The sequence below is a fragment of the Haliaeetus albicilla genome, chromosome 20 (assembly GCF_947461875.1).
Source record: "Haliaeetus albicilla chromosome 20, bHalAlb1.1, whole genome shotgun sequence".
In the NCBI taxonomy this organism is placed as follows: Eukaryota; Metazoa; Chordata; class Aves; order Accipitriformes; family Accipitridae; genus Haliaeetus; species Haliaeetus albicilla.
Window position 1 is genome coordinate 6,179,049 of NC_091502.1, and position 19,771 is coordinate 6,198,819.

At 41.0% G+C, this 19,771-nt stretch overlaps 1 protein-coding gene across 3 annotated transcripts in view; it reads left to right on the forward strand.

The window, feature by feature from the left end:
* ATP8A2 (ATPase phospholipid transporting 8A2) overlaps positions 1–19,771 on the forward strand; it is a 353,567-nt gene that overhangs the window by 124,501 nt on the left and 209,295 nt on the right. For all 3 annotated transcript variants that reach the window (XR_011328953.1, XM_069808117.1, XM_069808118.1), the window contains exon 25: positions 17,055–17,227. Coding sequence is in view for 2 of the 3 variants with exons in the window: in XM_069808117.1 (XP_069664218.1) it covers positions 17,055–17,227 (173 nt within the window). In the remaining variant the exon portion in view is untranslated. The remainder of the gene's footprint in view (positions 1–17,054; positions 17,228–19,771) is intronic.

Below are 19,771 nucleotides of genomic sequence, written 5' to 3' on the forward strand. Positions count from 1 at the left end.
TTTCAAAGTTTCAGTTTGTCTGAAATATCAGTGCTAACTGTGTACTATGGCTGGTGAAGAAACTGCCTTAACCATTGAATGATGTGATGGCAGGGGCAAATGACATTTTAATGTCCTCCTTATGTCATCTTATGTAACATTAAATAGGACTGTGTTTAGCGAAGGCCACTTTTCTATTCCTGCGCATCTTGGAGGTGCTTGGAATGCTGAAGACTTTACTATAATTTTTTAAAACAACTGTAGTTAACAAAATAACTAGAAATGCTGTTTAGGGAACAGTTGAGTGGAGGCACTCACTTCCTTTGATCTGCAAGGAGGCCAGTGGCCAAGCTGCCCTTGTTCTTGCTTGTATCCTCTTCCACAGCCATGTAAGGATGTTGCAAGGCCAGACCGTCCCCAGGCAGTGCCTCTCTGATGCTGCTGTAGGGAGACCCATGCTTGTTCATGCATGTCACCCTTCCCCAAGGATATAGCTTGTGCCGTGAAGGTAATGGTATTTAAGGGGGTCAAGTAGCATAAAGTTATCTCGGGCTACTGGCTGACATTCAGGGAAATCTTGGTGCCCTCTATCATTATTTAAAAAACAACCTGAAATTTTTATATTTTTTCCTGTTTTAAAGCTCTCTAGACAAGGCTTCAGGCCCTTTAGGAGCTTCCAGCCATGCACTTTATCACTAAACCTAATCTCTTCTGAGCCGTTAAAGCTGTGGTGTAATAGCAAACCTTTTTTGAAAAATCTGCACAAAAATGAATTAAATTTGACTTAAAACTGAAATGAAAATCAGCAGAAAGTGACAATTTTATTTCAACTTCTGGACTAGCTGTTGTGAGCTAGTGCATACACCCAGGCCCCACTTTTGAGACAGTGAACCTCAGGAGGTGGGCAGCGGCTGTACCCTGCTGCTGGTTCACGTGCCACGTGGCAAGAGATGGGCTGGAGGAACTGGTTGCCTTCTGCCCAGTGTCAGAAGTGGAACTGGGAGCAGGACAGGGGGATTCGGATCTGTGCCACATACTGTTTGCTGTTGCTCACACACGTGCTGCCAGTTGAAGTAAAATCAGTTGCTCCACGAAAGTTTGCTTGTATTTGCTTTTTCAGAGCTTTCTATTTTTGTTCCTTTCTTGCTCGTTAATCTGCTGTACTTGAATTGCAAAACAAAAGGTTTGCATTTCTTTTGGTGCTTTGAAGATAAACAACAGCATTGAGCGTGAGTTGATCTTGGTAGAACTCTGTTAGAAAAATCTACTCTTCAGACTTCCTCTGACAAAAGGTGTTAAAGCTGGACAACCTTAAGGTATTTACCTGATGTTATTGTTGTGTAGTACTAATTTTGTAATCAAACGGTGGCAGAAGAGTTGGCATCGTGACCAAATCTTATTTGAGCAAAACTAGTAGGTTGATTCAACAGGCTGGCTTGCATAAAACCAGTTGGATAATTTTGCCGTGCTTTTTTCATTTCGTGATCTAATGCTTTGCAGATAGTTCAGCTATAGGTCCTGTATCAGCTGAACATGTATACAGCTATCTGCATTTCTGGTATTTGAGTGTAATGCTAACTTCAGTTTTCATTATTTTTTTACCTGCTCTGCCAATGTCAGTGTTTTGGATAGCTCTTCTGTCACTAATTACTGAGTGAGAGTTTTTTGATCCTATAGATCCAGCAAGTGTACAGATAGTGAAGATCTTTGCTGCTGATGTGGCAGGGATGTTTCCTAGCATCTTGCTTGTTGAATGCAATAGGGTTTCTCTCCTTCCCTAGTGTATGCCTCTACTTCAGCACCGTAATTGATGGGTTTAAAAACTGTAATCCAAGGTAAACTTTTTTAGTCCTGCTACTGTTCTCTCCTTGAATGCTGAGCTATAGAGCTCTTAATTTTAGTTTTGGGGCATGACAGAAAATCCAGTTTCCCACATCTTTGCTGTTCCTGCTTCTTCATCTCTACTTCTGACAATCTGTTTCTGAGGTGCAGGAGTGTCCAGACTCTTGTTCTTCAGGACATGCTTGGTGTTTTCTTTGCTTAGGCTGTTGCTCAGCCTTCACCTGCTCTTGTGGGGCAATTTAGGCACTGTTTTGTCTTTAACACAAGCATTGTCAGTCTTGACTGTGATCTTTCCAGTTGCTCGCTGAAGGGGTTAGCTGAGGCATGAGAACGTTACCTCGCTGTCTGCTTGCTGGACTCTTTCATTAGAAGTCCTGAGAGGGCGCAGATGGGACTGAGGCCAGGAATGAAGGGGCGAGGACAGCCTGTTGCACCCTACCTGCTCTTGGGCAGCTGCCAAAGGGTAGGAAGCCTGAACTAATTCTTTAATGAGTCAGTGATGTTCTGGGACTGTAAATGAGCTCAGGAGTCCTTACAGCAATCCCAGTTGGATGGGAACAGTCAACAAATGTGCGTGTTCCCCATTTCCAAGAGGCTGTTGGGAAAGAGGTAAGGTCATGGGAGTACAGCTTGTATCAGATCCTTCTGAAAACACCTTTGTGTGTTGCTTTATTGCCTAGTCAGCCATAGGTAAAAAGGAAAAATACATAGTCCAAGGAGCGTGAGTAACTTCTGATGGTTGTCGTGCTTTAAAGGTAGAAGTAAAATCTCAGAGGGTGTTTCAAGAACTAACTTCTCTCATATTTCTGTTCAATACCTGTATTGTGTCTAAATCAAAACCAGGGCTTTAAGAAAACAAATTGGGTTAAAAGCAATTTGCTGCTTAAAAGCCAGTTTTATTACAGAGCTTGCCTGTGCTAATCAGCTGCTCTGGAACTTTCTCAGCTTCACTGGAAGAAACAGATTTGATAGTACACAAACACTTGAAAGGGAGACTAATACGACAGGTTGGCTTGTTGCATGAGTGGGACTGTCTTGAGTAGCTTTGAGTTTATAGTTTGCTGTTTGGCTTAATGCTCAAAGCAGTTTCCTTTTACTTAAGTACTGGAATAACTTTGGCTATGAACTCTGACAGCGGTATGGCCTCTGTTACTTACACTAGCATGCAATTGAGCTATTAACTACACAGATGCTAATAGTGGGTTGTTTGGTTTTTTTTAAGGGGGATTTTGGAGAGGAAACTGAGTGGAAGACTAAAACTAATTGAAGCCTCTGGCTTTCCCTAGTCCTTTTTTAAATTTTATTAGTCTGTAGAGAGGAAAATTCTGTCCTTCCAGCTTTATTTTGATGTCTTACAGATTGACGTTACCTTTTCATATAAGGTAAAACCAGAACTTCTTCTTTTGCAAACTACAGATGTAGTATGACTTGAAAATACTAAATGATTTTTTCATAGTGAACGCTATTTTTGGAACATGCTTGTGTCTGTACTGGCAACAGTGCAGCATGGGAAAATCATGTTGAGGCAGTCCTGTCTTGTACAAATCAATCTACTCAGTACTACGCGTTTCCTGTGTATAGCATTCTTCTGGAGAAAAGGTGGGTTCTGTCATCCAGTCTATATTTCACTGTGGCTACTGTTCAGTCTTTTATACGTTAATAAACATGGATTCCTTATTAGCAGTGATAAAACTCTGTCAGTATTGTCTTGGCTATGTTGTTGGCTGTTCTTTCTGTCTCCCTTTCAGGAAAAGTTGTTCTAATCTCGTTGAATCAGGATGGTTATGTTTTTTATATATATCAACCAGAGTATTATAATAGTGATAATACATATCCACATTACTTTGTATGTTTTCTTTTATAGACGCATACATGTGAAAAAGTCAGGATCTCTAACTGAGATATGGGTCTTTTAAGCACCCTACATGTATATAATGAGAAAATACCACTCTTCTTTTCTGGGAGTAAATTATAGGCTGACTTGTATGTCCACACACCAGTGTCATTTTTTGGCTGAATTATCTTTAGGACTTTGTGGGCATCCGTGTGTACTAAGAACTTAAAACACAAAAGCATGTGGTTAAGATACTGTAACACAGAATCCTATATCTTCATGATCTAAAGCAGAAGGTTGTGGTTTCTTCTTGATCTGAAGATTTACCCAGTGAGATGAAAGGTTGGCTTTTATCTCTGGGAAATTACTTAGCAGAAATGTAATTTCTTTGGAGGTCTAAACAAGAGCATGTTCTTGCTCCAGAAAAGCTGGACTGTTATACTGGAAAGAGAAAAAGCAATTGGGACTTGTTTGACAGAAGTAGAAGGAAATAAAACAAAAAGCCTACTCTGTTGAATGAATTTAATAAAGCTAAAATATCAAAATATAAAGGCACTGAGGTATTCTAGCTTGTTAGCAAAACTAACAGACTGCTTCCTGTTGGCAGAATACAGTTGCTTTTAATAATTACACAGATGTGTTAGTGTCCAGAACAAGCATTTCCTTCTTGCCCTTTCTGTAGTATGAGATACAAACTATCTTATGTGTACCATAGACTGTTCTGTGGTCAAACATCTAAGATGTATTGAAAGCAGTAGAGAGACTGTCTGATGTAGAGCATTTCTGGAGTAAATGAAAGTCATGTAATAAGCCTAATTATCTTCTTAGTGTGAAGAGAACAGGATTTTAGTTATACTATTTGAAATCCCTAGTCTTCCCACGGTACACGTGTTTCTTGCTAAAGTTAGAAATATTTAAAAATGTCAAACTGAACAAATGTGGTATTTCATAGTATTTGAAGAACATTTGATGATGAATCATCCCTTTGACTGTAGTTTTTTCTACAATTCTTTTTTATGCAGCAAGCTTTGTCCTCTGAGAACTCAAGGAAGGGTTGCAAAAGGCTCATGGGTTTCAAGATGGTGCCTTTGGCAGCCATGCTGCACTGGATGACTACTTAAGATGTCAGTTCTTTGGGTTGAGAATGCTGAGACTTGTGTCACTTTCCTTGATTTTTAAGAAATAAATCTAGTATTTTAGTGAGGATTTGCAGTTAAGATTGGCGTTTTGAAGAGGCCGCTCCCATAATCAGTATCTCTCTAATCTGAGGGAAAAGTAATGTTGCAGGAACCTGGAGGTTTTATTTCAAAAGGCTAAAATGCTAGGACCACTGCTTCTGGCAGCACACACTGCCATGATACTTGGTCATCTCCCATCTTGCGGATTGGTTAGTGAAATGTTGAACAAATCGGTTTTACCTTTTAATTTGGAAGAAGCCTCTCTTTGTACTTCTCTCCCTCTTCCCTCTGAGCCCCCAGCTCATGGATTGCAGAGGGACTTCATACATACTCCTTTATGAAGACACCACTTTTCTTCACTGAGAGCCTTAAGTTTAGCATGCAGCCATCTGGCATTCTGCATTAAGTTGGAATTGAACACTTAACCGTGTACTTCTCAAGTGGTCAGCTGTTTAGTGCTGTACTTTACCGTGTACTTGAACTACCTGCAATCTTTATACAGGATATGTATTTGAGATAGTACGTCTGACTGACATATTTGGAGATGACTTTTCAGTGATCAGACAAAGCTTGTAAAAGATCTACTCATTTTTCTTCTTAGACTATGTGGAACATGCTTGGAGATAAATGTACTGCTGATGGAACAGAGGTTTCTTTAGGGTGTATTTTCTTCCTGATTTACCAAGTTCCCTGGCTCTTGCATAATCAGTTTGTTACAGAACTGGAAACATCCTTGAATAATTATCTACAGCTCTTGCTATAGCTGTTGATGGTCCAATTCATCTGGACTTTCAGCTGCCACTGGAGACATAAAAGTACTGATATGATCTGTTTTTCTAATTTTTTAAGGCAAGATTTGGTCTGTATGTGTGATAACCTGAGACTTGCTATGCAGATTAAGGACTCTTTGTATGTAGATGTTTTAGATTAGTTGGCTTACTGTGAAGGAATTTCAGGTCGAAGTTAGATTCAAAGCTATGAAAATGATCTGAGTGAGGCCATCTAATATCTCTGGGTCCTCCATATGATGTTTTTCTTGGCATGGTAGGAGATCATATTCATCAAGCAAAATCATGGTGCTATGAAATAATCAAGTACTGCTGTGTAGAATTAGTGAGTCATTTGATTAACGTGTTTTATGAATGGGTTCTTGTTGTCTTGCCTTACATTTCTAGTGATATTTGCACTTGCTGTGTAACAATATTTGCCTAATATTTTATATGTTGTTGTTCTTAAAACATTGTAGAATTACAGAATGGTTTGGGTTGGAAGGGACCTTAAAGACCATCTAGTTCCAACCCCCCTGCCATGGGCAGGGACACTTTCCACAAGACCAGGTTGCTCAAAGCTCCATCCAACCTGGCCTTGAACACTTCCAGGGATGGGGCATCCACAAATTCTCTGGGCAATGTGTTCCAGTGTCTCACCACCCTCACAGTAAAGAATTGCTTCCTAATATCTAATCTCAATCTACCCTCTTTCAGTTTAAAGCCATTACTCCTTGTCTTATCACTACATGCCCTTGTAAAAAGTTCCTCTCCAGCTTTCTTGAAGGCCCCTGTTAGGTACTGGAAGGCTGCTATAACGTCTCTCTGGAGCCTTCTCTTCTCCAGGCTGAACAACCCCAACTCTCTCAGTCTGTCTTCATAGGAGAGGTACTCCAGCTCCCTGATAATCTTCATGGCCCTCCTCTGTACCTGCTCCAACAGGTCCATGTTCTTCTTATGTTGGGGGCTCCAGAGCTGAATGCAGTACCGCAGGTGCGGTCTCACAAGAGGGGGGTAGAGGGAACGTCACCTCCCTCAACCTGCTGGTCACGCTTCTTTTGATGCAGCCCAGAATGCAATTGGCTTTCTGGGCTGGGAGTGCACATTGCTGGCTCATATTCAGTTTTTCATCCACTAATACCCTTAAGTCCTGAGGTGACTTACGGTGAACTTACTCTCATAAATGGGTTTGGATGAACAGATGGCATATTGCTGGCATGGTTTGTGTGTAATTGTGGTATCTGAGCGTATTAAATACTTTCATGAGACAAATGCAGATTTTGCTTGATCAGCTTCTCCAGACTCTCATGGGCAGGCAGATGATGACCATAATAATACCTTTTGGAAAAATTATCTACTCGTATCACTCAAAGTTAAGCTTCCAGGGGCTTTGTGAGGAATCTTGCTGGGAATGATTTTAAAACTGCAGGTTTTCTTTATGATACCTGCAGAAATGGTTCAGAATATACTGTTTCCCAGCTATTGTACATACATGCTCCTGTTCTCACCAGGCTCTGAGAATATTAAACTATCTTGGCACTCATGTTAGAGGAATCTGGGATCGAATGTCTTATAACTAGTTCAGGCTGAAGTTTTGTCAAAATCATGCTTGTTTTATATTAGAGAGGAAATAATGGCACACTTTATACATTTCAGTCTTTCTTTGGAGAATCGCTTCAAAGTGGTGAAGTCAAGTAATTGATTGGGACTTAGAGGATCAAGTTAGGGTTTGTTAGTGTGAAGTGTCATTGGAGCGCTCACACAGTGTCTGCTCTTACATATCTCTTCAAATCAACGTGTAACATAGGTAGAGCAGTCCAGTAATACTGAGCAACAGCTGTTGATGACCCTGATTATTTTTTTTTGGTTAAATATTGATCATACTGAAAAGAATAAATTGAAGGTAGTCCGATGGGATCTGATCTTCTCCCATGATCCATTTGCTAAGTGGTTTTGTGTGTACAGGTTGAATTTGAACTGAGTCATGTATTTTTAAGTATTCAAGGTTTCCTAAACTGGGAGATGCTCATAGTATTTCTTCTGAAATGTGAAGTAGCGAAGTATTCACAGTTGGAGTCTTCAGCTTTCAGAGGATCTCTTGGCTTTGGAACTGGAGAGTGTCCTTATATTCTGTTCTTCCTGTGAAGCTAAGAAATTGATGGACTCTTAAAATTGGGTTTTAAAAATGTGTAATCTTCAGAGGCATCTCTGCATAAGGGCTGTTTTCAGTGAGTTAATAAACAAAACAACCTCATTGCTAATATTTCTACTTTTGGTTTTACAAGAACCTTACAGGTGATAGGTGTTCTTATGGAGACCCATAGTTTGTCTCTTTGTGTATTATTGAGATATTTTGGTACATAAGTTTTTCTAGGAGTCATCTTAGTCTAATTTCTCCTATTGGCTCCTCTGCTATAATCCTATAGCTCATAGGTCCCAATATTACTGCTGTTCCTTCAGGTATATTCATCTTGTGAGACACTTCCAAGTCTTTCATGAGTCTCAGAACTTGTATGAGCACCTGATCACACTTTTCTGCTTTTCTAGTCCTTTATCCTGGCGTCTTCTAGAAGAAGCTATAGAAAAAAAGGGAAGATGCAAGATCATGTTCTTGCACAGGAGTGCTTAACCATGAGAACACAAGGTGGGGGACAGAAAAGGAGTAGGTGGGTCACAAGCTGAATGTGAGTTAATGGTTATGCTGTGGTGAAAAAGGCAAAAGGCAAGAAAGTATGGCAGAGGAATATAGCCTACTCTGTCAACACATACTGCCTTATCTGTTGCACTGTGTAGCTAGGTGGTCAGACTAATGTCCATACAGCTGTAAAGTTTGATTTTTTTTTTTAATTGTGTCATAGTTTTAAGGGTAGAAGAAAGCCAGGGGAGTTCAGTGGATGCTCTTAAGAACAGTCTCATAGTTAAGAAAGTATGCAAATGTTTGCCTGAAAACTTTTGTGAGTTGAACATGGAAGTCCATGTTATTGTAGAGTTGATCGTATTAGGCCATGCATATCCTCATATTAATAATCAAATATTTTAAATTCTAATGATGTTTTGAGTTTCCATTTAATTGGCTGTAAACCAGGGCGTTGGGATTGGTTTTATGTAAGCGGGTGACACTGTACCTAGCAAACACTACTGTGTTTGAATTTGTATTTGCATCCGCAATCTAACTCTAAAAGTGCACAGAAGCAGTTAAAGTATCAGCTGTTTGAAGACAGATCAGTTGTGGGAAGTCACAAAAGAAGGGGGGCAGAGGAACCTGACCAACAAATCCTGCAGTTGGCCTCTTTCTGTGCACAAGAAGTCATCTTTAATGTACTTCACACACTTGCTTGTAACTAGGTCTTTGGAACTTGCCTGTTTGCTTTCAGAAATTGAAGTTGTTTGCTGCCCTAGTCAAGTTTGGGGCCTAACTTGGAAGACTGGTAAAAACGAGTATTTGCTCTGTAGATAAAGTGGTATTTCTTCCTTGGTTTTAAGAGAGGTTTCAAGGTTAGTACTTGCCCATGTGCTATTTATTGTGGAAAGCACTTCCAGTGACTCTTCTGCCCAACATGTGTTGCTCTAAATACTTGTATCATGTTTCACCAGCTTTGGTTTAAACATTAGTTTGTCTTGCCTTTATGCTCGTTATCCCTATTCTTCTGCCAGATGTCCTTACAGATCCCTCTGGTGCAGCAACTAGACAGTTTGAAGTGAAAGACTTCACCAAACATGTGGTGGAGCTTCTGAGTTGCAATTAAGATACAGCGGAATATTTTCTGTGAAGTAGGGCTGGTGAATGTTATCTTGAATGGGGTTATGCAGTGAAGTCCTTGCTTGTCTTAAGTCCTTGGAAGATTTTTTCATTTAATGCTGAAGGAGGCGGGGGACATGGCTGGTATTTTGGCTTGAAACCACTTTTTTCAGCACAGTAAAGAAGTTGTTACATGTGATTATTCACATTATCTATGTATGGGAAGGAAACAGCAGGAGTCCTAAAAAGTAAATTCTTGGATTGGTAAAATAGGTTGAGCTGGCACTTCAGTATACTCCAGAACAATGAGTTAGCAGATTGTGTAATTTGTATCATCTGACAGATTTAGTGGTTTGGAAATGAATTATAGGATGATGGAAGAAGTTAACTTAGAAAAAAATCTTTAAACTGCTGTAGCTAGCAGTACTTCCTAGATTTATGATAAATAAAGCAAGTAGTAGTATATGCAGTTGACTTTACATTAGTTTAAGTTAAGTGTTAGTTTAATATCTCTTGTTCTGTGAGGATCACTTTAGCCCTTCTGCGATAGGGGAAAGGCCATACAGGAAGAGTGTGTGAAATGTAGGTGCCCAAGAAGGCCCAAATGTAAGGCTGATTTAGGCTTAATGAGTGTGTGTGTGTGTGTGTGTCTCAGAGGTCCCAGGTCTGGGGGTGAGTAGTTCTCTTCAGCTGAACAGGCCTTCTTATCTACGTGATGCTATTTGCCATTTAGTTTTCTTCCCAAGACCTTTTGCCTTGTGGGCTATGTTATCAGTCTGTGCTTAGAATGAAACATGAGAGTAGTTGCGATGCAAATGAGGCTTCGTTTCTTTCTCCTGCTATTGTTTCAGTGACTTTGTGAGCCTTTCCAGGGAAAAGCAGGGGAGGAAGGGGAAGAGGAGATTTGGAGCTGATCATCTTACAGTAATTGTCTAGCTTTTCTCTAGGTATCAGTTTATTTGTAAGATAAACTTAGGGAACGGGTGTTATCCTGCTGAAGTCTTTTGCACCCAAAGTTTTTGCAAGTACTACTGACTTTTCTTTTTTCCTTGGCAAGTATCTGGTATTGTTGTTCTGTGTTGGATACCAAATTGCTTCATACACTAATATTTCTTGCTGTAGCATGCAAACTTAAAGCTCTTATGGGAGGGAGTGGGCTGTATCGTGTGCTGCTGCTGTTAAAAAAAACACCACCACAACCTCCCCCCGCCCCAAACACCAAATCAAAACACCCAAAGGCACACAAAACCCCCTCTCTTAATGTCTTGTTATATAGCCTGTGTAGGAATGTTTCTGATGTTTTTATTATGGTATTGAGGAGTAAACTCTTGTTCTCAGTGAAGTCAGAAGAGCTCTGATTAACTTAGCTCTGATTGCATTGACTTCCAAATTCATTCTAAGCATCATGTGAAAATTAATTGTATTTGCTCTGTTAAACTACAAAATAATAGCCTGGGAAATTCCAGAATGTATTTGTCAGTTTCATTATTTCAATACAAAGTTGGACATAGCAGTGTTTTTCTGATTTCCAGCTTTGGAAAGTGAGAATATACAAACATGCTATTAAAAGATTTGTTAAAGATCCTGAGAGTGCATTCCAGAGAAGACCACACAAACTCTGCTTCAGGATGTTTTTGTTTTCTGCCTGTCAACAAATTATACTTTGCTATGGAGAGTTGTAGTAGTGTACTAATAATGTTACTTGGTGTTCTGAATGGAAAATATACACACACAGAAGAATAAAATCTGAAAGTTTAAGACAGTAATGCAGGTAAATGCTCTGCTCAGAGTTTGTATTTGTGGTTGTGACTTGTTGAAATGGAAATGGGAAAACAAACAGGAAAAGCAGGTGGGGTAGGTTTATTATGGAATACACCACCATGTCTTGAATTTAACTTAAGTACAGACACCCTAACATTAACCCTTAAATGCATTTGTGTGAGTCAGAATTGTTGATGTTTTTAGAATCAGCTCCCCCAACCATGTCAAATGTGCAAAAATAGAATAAAAATAAATGAAAACCTAATTTTCTTAGTTTCCTTAGTTTGAGCTCTGTGGTTGACCTTTGCAATCTAACTGATTTATTTTTTTTTAATGTTTGTGCTGTGAAGCTTTGATTTAGGTGGTGGTCTTGTATGAATGGATTCTTAAGCCCTTGTGAAGCTCTAATTAAACTGATAATGTTGCTCTGATTCAACAGACAGCTTAAGCATGTGCACGTGTCCTCTACTGACTAATGAAGTGTCTGTGTTTATTTGAATAGCCCACTGAATTAGGGCTATTAAACTGATGGACTTTTCAGTTGATGTACCTTCTGACCTGTAAGTAAAACTGTATCTGTATTTTTAGTATTTGGTGGAAACTTACCTGATATGCCCGTATGATAAGGTCTGATTGGCAGGCACCTCTCCAGGTTTTCCCAGAGCAGTTGGATGCTCTGTGTGTCAAAAGGAAATCTTGAGGGAGGGAAAATGAAGTGTATTAGGGGTAAGTGAAGTGCTTGTAATATTTTTCTCTGTAATATTCTATTTTTGTCAGAACTCCTGACAAACTTTCCATTTACTTTTGATTGGTACTCAGTAAAAATGGCAGAGGTATTCCACATGTCTGAGTCTATCCAGAAAGTTTCTTGGGACTACTATTGATTTCTGCTCCATCATGCTTGTTCTAGTAAAGGATTGATTTATTCTTGCTTGATGTGACTCAAAGAAGAAACTTATCACTTGATGTCAAACACAGAGTACAAGCTAGGTATCAAAGTAGAGATTTCTACTCTAGTTATCAGTAATGAGTTGCCTACAGAATGATATAGTTCCCCATGGTTCCCAAATGTTTGTTCCTCTGCTTACTTAGGAAGTCTTTATTTATATACCCAGTGAGATTTAGGGCTAGCTTCTTCTGCTTAATTGCACTGGCCTACAGGAGCAGTAGTTTGGTTTTGTTTTTTTTTTTTTTAAACAACATTTTTAAGTAGTTGGAAAAACCAGAAATAATAATTAGTGCTTTTTTACTGTATAAGTTATTAGGTTGTAAGTTAACCATGCATATGGAAGAATATATCAAGAGCTTTACAAAATGCTGTTCAAACAGGGTGCCTGATTTATAATCCTTGTTTGATAGCTTTTTGGGGTATTATTAAGCCTGTTACTAATTCTGTGATACCTTGTATACAAGATGAGTAAGTTCAGTGACCAGGGCATGAATTGGATGAGGCTTATGCATAGCCATGTTAGTAAGCTATGGAGACTAGCTATCTCATTTGATGAGAAACATCACCTTTTGCAAGTCGTCTTCTTGCCATGTGACCTTTTCTTTTGGGCAGCAGATGATGGATATTGAATAATGCTCCTGAACTTGCCCTCAGGTTCTCCTCTGCCTCTGCAGGAGAGGGTGGTTGGGCCCTGGCCCTTCACCTTCTTTTGGGTCCGGTGAAGAAGCAACAGGAAAATGAGGATGTTTTCTCTGAAGTGCCAGAAGGGCTACACTGGCAATAAGGGTAGGGACTGTCTCCCTTGGTTTCAAATAGTCAGAAGTTTTTAATCCTGTGGGGTGATTTGGGAGAAGGATGGGGAGTAGTTCTGCATTTGAGAGTAAGAAAAAGGTTTGAGCAAGACTGAGAGGAAGCAGTAAAGAAAAAGAAATGACACCTACTCCAAGATCCCAGGGGCAAGGGTTCTTGGGTTAAAATTCTATTACTGAGGACATTACCTAAACTGTATCCCTTATACCATCCTTGGGATTTCGGTGAATGTTGTCACTGCACAGTGTTGAACTAGATAAAACAGCTTTCTTCCCCCCAGGACATACCCTTGTTTTCCTGGCACCAGTCCGTAATGGTTTAAGCACAATCATCTACTTGGTGGTAAATTTTCAGGTACAGTGTAAATAAAGTGTGCCATGAAGTCATAAATCTAATCCCTCACAGCTTAACGGGGAAGCAGGGAATGGCTCAGTCATTCTTGCAATAAAGAATGTGCAAAATGTAATCTGTCTCTAAGTGGCTGAATTGCATGCTCTGTCATACTCAATAGCTTACTCTGTAAATTTGCCTCCAGTTTGGGGCTAGTTTCTTAGTGAATCAGAGTGAGTTTGACTACCATACCATGAATGGGGCAAGAGAAAATAAATTGCAAAGCGACTTCTCCTCCCTTTTTTTCCTCTACTCTTTGTGTCAAAATGGCCTGATTCTTCTCCCAACTATTTGGCCCAGGAAAGTTCAGTCATTCTGGCTACCTGATTCTCCTCCTCTGCTCAGTAGTGCTGTCTTGACTGCTGTCATGTCCTCAACTTCTTCACCACCCAATAATCATTTCATCTCCAATGTTTCTTGGGGTTTTCTCCTTGCCGGCATGCTGTTCTGCACTCTGATTTACCCTAGAGGAAAGGTGATCTCTCTTCCCTTGCTAGCTTTTTGATCCACTTCCCACAGTTCTTGATGGTAACTGGGTTCGAGGGCTCTCCCATAACAGACCCTGCACCTGGCTCAGGAGGCCCCTGAGCTGCCAGCTGTGGGGGTCGAGAGGCTCTTTGGGAGTGCTGGTATATGCTTGCTGTATTCTTGGACTCATTCTTGTCTGGTTGCTTTTGGCCATGGACGTGGCCTGGTTTGATTGAGTGTGGCTATTTTTGTCTTTTAATTTACTGGCTTTATTTGTGTAAAAGTCATCTAGGCAAACTACAGAACTTCATGTAGCAGATGGCTGGAATTGCTGCCATGTTTAGCATTTTTGTGATACGTTTCAGACTTGAACGTATTTACTGAGTTTTGTATGAGAAACATGATTCAAGGAAAGCAAAAATCTGTAGCCTCTAACCACTACAGTATACTCAATCCTGCTGCTCTGTGTACTGTGGTGGCTGCCTGTCTTGACAGAAGTCAGATCAAGTTCACTCAGTATTACACATGGAAAACCTTTTTTAAATTAAATAATCATTTAATTTGGTAAGCTAGTGTATTTTTCTGAAACAAGGTGATTGTTATTTGAGCTGGAAATAAAATGATAAAGGAAGCAATACTTTACCATGATCTTAGGAACATGGGCATTTAAATGTCATTGATGTAATCCTGTAGTAGAAATGTTTGTTTAAAACAAACAAACAACAACAAAAAGAACCCCAAACCCCCTTAAATCAACAGAAAGGGAACACTTTTGTTGCTGATTATTTCAGTAAAACATTATTGGAGTGGTCGAAGTCTAAAGTATTTGGGATGATCCTGCTGTTACTGTGATGGAAGTGAAGTTTGGACTGTTTGTGGTTGCTGATGGCTATGGTCAGGATACCTCTAACCAGGGTAAATATTGCTATTACAACCTTGTTAAAACTTTGCCACCAAAATTGGAGCTGGGGGAAGGTGAGAGGAACAGAGGACAGCACTGGGGTGTGCAGAATGCGGCCCTCCTGAGGGCTGCAGTACGAGATGCCAGAGCTGCCGTGGTGGCTCGCGGGACCGCGGCTGTTGGGAGGCTGGGAAGCACCGACAGGCTGTATAACGCTTGAGCAGCCATAATTTTATTGGTGCTTGGCCTTCAGCAAGTGTGAGATAACTTGGGTTAGTGTGGACTTACTGAACTGTAGGAATAAGGAAAAAAAAGGGGGGGGCGAGGGGGAGGTGGGCTACCATAAACCAGAAGGAGTGCCTGTGGTTCTCCCTCCTGAAGGGTGTGGAGTGGCTCTCAGTCTCCAGTAGTCTGACATACTGAATTGATTTACCTCAGCTTCTCGGAACTCTGTAGTAGTGCCCACCGGTCGGGTGTCCTGGGTGTTTGTGGCAAGGTGTCGGGGGGCTGCAGGGGCCTCGGCGAGGAGAGGCTGAGGCTGCCTTGTGCCAGACACAGCCGGGGCTGCCGGGCACGGCTGAGCCCCTCAGCCAAGATGGCGGCATCTCTGGGAGAGCGTGTTCACGAAAGGACAAAACGCCGCACAGATGGCGAGGAGCGAGGGGGGAAGACGTGAGAAACAGCCCTGCAAGCAGCCGGGTGAGGGGAGTTTCCCATCACTTCACAGAAGAGAAACCACCTCAGTACGACATGTCTGTTCTTTAGAGTGCACAGAAACAGCTTGTGAAAGCTTAGATCAAGACATTAAGAAGCCATGGTACTAGGAAGCTCTTTGTGTTGTTTTTTCCCCATTTCTTCCCTTCATGGATAGATGCCGGAGAGATCACTGAATGAAGTATTTTAGGAATGTAAACTTGTTTCCCACCATTTTAGTAGTGTGATATGGAACTGGAGCTTTTTGTCTCAGATTCTGTCTTCGATGTGAAAGAGGTGCAACTTTAAATACTACTTTTGCTGTCTTTGTAAGGGGGTTCACGTATAGAAACCTGCATACATCTTTGGTTGTTTGCTCAACTATGTGTGAAAATGCCAACTCCTGTTCTTAGTTGAACTTAGAGAGAGAAAAATCCAGACTCGCATCACTGCTGGCCTTCATTGAGGTAATGTGTTCCTCAGGACCAACAGGTGTGTAGTCCAGAGTAACTAGTTTAGCTACCTTCAGGTTTTTTTCTTTTTTAACATGTCTGTTAAACTCGAGGTGCAAATAGGAAATGCAGCATTTGGCAACGGTTTGTGGCTTTGCAATCATTTTGAGAGATCTGGATCTATGAAACAATGAATGGGTTGTGATGAGGCATAAATAGCACGTTTTCATTTCTGACAGTAAATAACCGTTCTTTTTTTTTTCTTGTGTTATAAAGAAAAAAAGAATACGTGTTTTGCTTAGACCAGTGCAGACAGGTCACAAAACGAGTAACTTTTAAATATCAGTAAGCAGAAGCATGTGAAACACTTGCTTTAGCACAATTATTCGAAGCTGCTCAGTTAAGATGAGCAGGAGTACTTTTTTTTTTTGGTTGGCTTAAGAATGGAGAGAACTCTAGACAGGAAACTGGGTAAGGATTCGCTAAAACACAAAGAGGTTACTTCTGTGTGTGCCACTGTTACTCTTTTTTGAACAAAGGGAAAAACTGAAAAATTATATAATCTAGCAGTTAGTGATCATTCATCATCTAAAAGCAGTGTTTGACTAGTTCTGGAGTCTTTGCTTTTCATGTTCTGCCATCCTGTGTCCTGTGTGTCAAGACCTTCTTTGTCAAAAAGAGTGTATATGCTTCAGACCACAAGCAACTTTTGGAACCATTTAGCAGTGGTTAACTCAGCTGGAACTGATGGTTAAACTAACCTGCGTGGGAATGAAACAAACTGCTTTAAATGTGAATTTCACTGCAGCAGGAAGGTTGAGATATTTGGGGTGACAGTGAAACATGAACACTTGATTTATTTTTTTTTTTTCCAGCAGCAGCTGTCAGTGAAAAGGTTTTTAGGGTAGGGAATACTGCTTGAATAAATAGTAACACTTTGAATGGTGTCAACAGCCATGAAAGGCATTAGGTTATACCTGCCCTGTAGTTGGAAAGGATGTATCGCAACTAGTGTGGGCACATGTGTCACATAGCAGTGTGTACTGGAGATGCCAGAGTCTGCACTGAAACAAAGCATGCGTTCCTAGGCAACCGGATGCAGCTTTTGCTCATTTGTGACCCAAATTAATATGTCTGCATGAAGTCCTGTTAAAACATTAACTTGTGTCAGTGCTAGTTTGGATGTGTGCATACTGTGCTCTGTTGCATCGTCCAGAGATGCCTTGCTGTGGTTTGGATGCACTTTTCTTAAATTAGGAAGAAACATGATTTCTTTCTGTTTATTCTTCAGGCAACAAGAGCTTCTCTGACTCAACATTGTACCAATTTGGGGGAGTCACTGGGCAAAGAAAACGATATTGCTCTGATTATTGATGGCCACACACTCAAGTATGCCCTTTCATTTGAAGTCAGGCAGAGCTTTCTGGACTTGGCACTCTCCTGTAAAGCGGTCATTTGTTGCAGGTAAGAAATTCTGGGACTTTTTCTGATAACAAAATGGGTGCAAAACCTGTGAAATGTTACCTAGTATGTTAACTTCCCTTTCCTGCTTTTAGTGCTCACAGGAAATATATAAGTAGAGGAAATAGTGTGATATTCAAGAAGAGGCAAACTGCAGTGGTAAGGCACTTGAAAATATAATTGATTTCTCTGCTATGGAACTATTGTGAAGCAAGGCAGTGCTGGGAGCAGCAAAGGAGGACTGGAGAGAGGTATTCCTCTTATACCACAGACAGGTCTGTGAAAGCGTTCATAAGGCTGACTGATAGGCCAACAAAGTTTAACATTTTAGTTCTTCCTGTCCTACAGGATACTCTACAGTGAGCAGTAGAGCTTGTACGCCTTCAGGGTGAGCATTCAATCACCTGCATGTTCCCTTCTGATGGTAGAAGTCTTGTTAGCTGTTGGAAGCAGTTTCATATGTGTGCTGGACTTGGTTAGTAGCTTCTTTCCTGCTCTTACAGGGGAGGAAGCAAGTCCTTCACTAAAATTAAGTGCCATCTAATAATGCAGTTCCCTCTGCCACAGTCAGTCCCAAGCAAGTCCAATCTCTTTTATTCAACGATGAAAGATCATGACAATATCTGCCTGAGTATAGAAGACACTGATAAGGAGGAGTGGTATGGATGTGATCATTTGTAAGCAATAGGAATTGGGTAGTAAGAAGTTTATGTGACTCTTCAATTCGGCTCTAGAGAAGGTCTCTGGATGAATTTAAATTGTCTTGACTTATCAATTATGTATGCTATGCAAGAATGTGTGTAACTGCAATTTGCCCTATTTTAAATGTTAGACTACCGCTTGCTTTACTAGGTCACAACAGAATTTGATGCTGTTTGTGGATTTAGCTATACACAGATGTGGTCCCATGTCATGACTACTTCTCCAGAAGGAAGAGCCTCCAAAAACTGAAAAACAAAATCTGGCCTGCTTTACTTTCTGTATAGCAGGAAGACTGCATCATTTTTAACTTTGAAAGATTATGCAGCTTTGAGGACTGTGTGTGTGTCTGTGTGTGTTTGTGCTCGTTGCTGGTATTTGGGGAGAACTGTGACCTAGGAGGGATTGTTGGTTTAGGTGGACAGGGAAGTTTTATCTGCATTCCAGAAGCAAGACCTGCTTTTGGGAGGAATGACTACGTAGAGATCTTGTAGTGCTGTTTTGTTGTCTTACTTATTTTTATACATGTGCACATTAGCATACAAATATTGCATGGCAAAAGCAATTGCAGTCTATGCACCTGAAGTATAGATGAACCCATTGTTTTTTTTCATCTCTGACTAGTTTCTTTCCAAGTGCTGGAACTCTTGGACTGCTGTACTGCAGGGTGCGATACTGGGGCTAGCACTGTTCAGTATCTTCATTAATGACCTGACAGTCAGATGGAGTATGTCCTCAAAAGTTTACAGATAATACAAAACTGTGAGGAGTGGCTGATGCACCAGCTGGTTGTGGTGCCATTCTGAGGGACGTTGACAGGCTGAAGAATTGAGCAGAGAGATATCTCATGAAGCTGAGGAAGGGGAAATGCCAAGTCCCTGTGTTTGCAGAGTTACAGCCCCATGCACCAGTAAATACTAGGGGTTGCCAGGCTAGAAAGCAGCTTTGTCCAGAAGGATCCTGGGGAGCTGGTGGACAAGCTGACTATGAACCAACAATGCACCCTAGTGACAAAGAAAAGGCCAACAGTGTCCTGGGCTGCAGTATGAAGGGTATGGCCAGCAGGTCAAGGGAGGTGATCCTTCTTCTCTATTCAACATTGGTGAGGTCACATCTGGAGTTTTGTGTCTAGTTCTGGGATACTCAGTGTAAGATACAAACAGGTTTAATGAAGAGAGTCCTGTGCAGGGCCCCAAAGACAATTAAGGGACTGGAGCATCTTTTGTACAAGGAGAGGCTGAGAAAGCTGGGAGTGTTCAGCCTAGAGAAGAGAAGGCTCAGAGGGGTTCTTATCAATTTGCGTAAATATATAATAGGAGCGGATGAAGATGAGGGAGCCAGGCTCTTCTCTGTAGTGCTTAGTGACAGGACAAGATGCAACAGAAAAATTAGAACACATGAATGTCTGTCTGAACACAGAAACCCCCCACTATTTTACTGTGAATGTGGTCCAGTACCGGAACGGGTTTCTCAGAGAGGTTGTGGAGTCTGTGTTCTTGGAGACATGGAAGACCCAACTGGATGACATGGTACTGGACAACCTGCTCTAGCTGACCCTGCTTTAGCCAGGGGTGTTGAACTAGCTGATTTCCAGCAGTCTCTTCCAACTTGGGTGATTCTAGGATTCTGTCACTGGGGACAAATGTCTTGTTTTTTCCAGCCAGTGCTCTTTGTCCTTCTCTCAAGTCCTGTTCTAAATCATTGTCAACTGTAATGACCTTCCTGAATCGGTTCTTTAATAGCAATTTTTTTTGCTACTGCTGATTGATTCCCCCTCCCCCCCCAGTATGTATGGGGGGGGATAGAGGGAGAGGGCATGAGGTGTTAGAGGAGCCGTCTTGCTTTTGC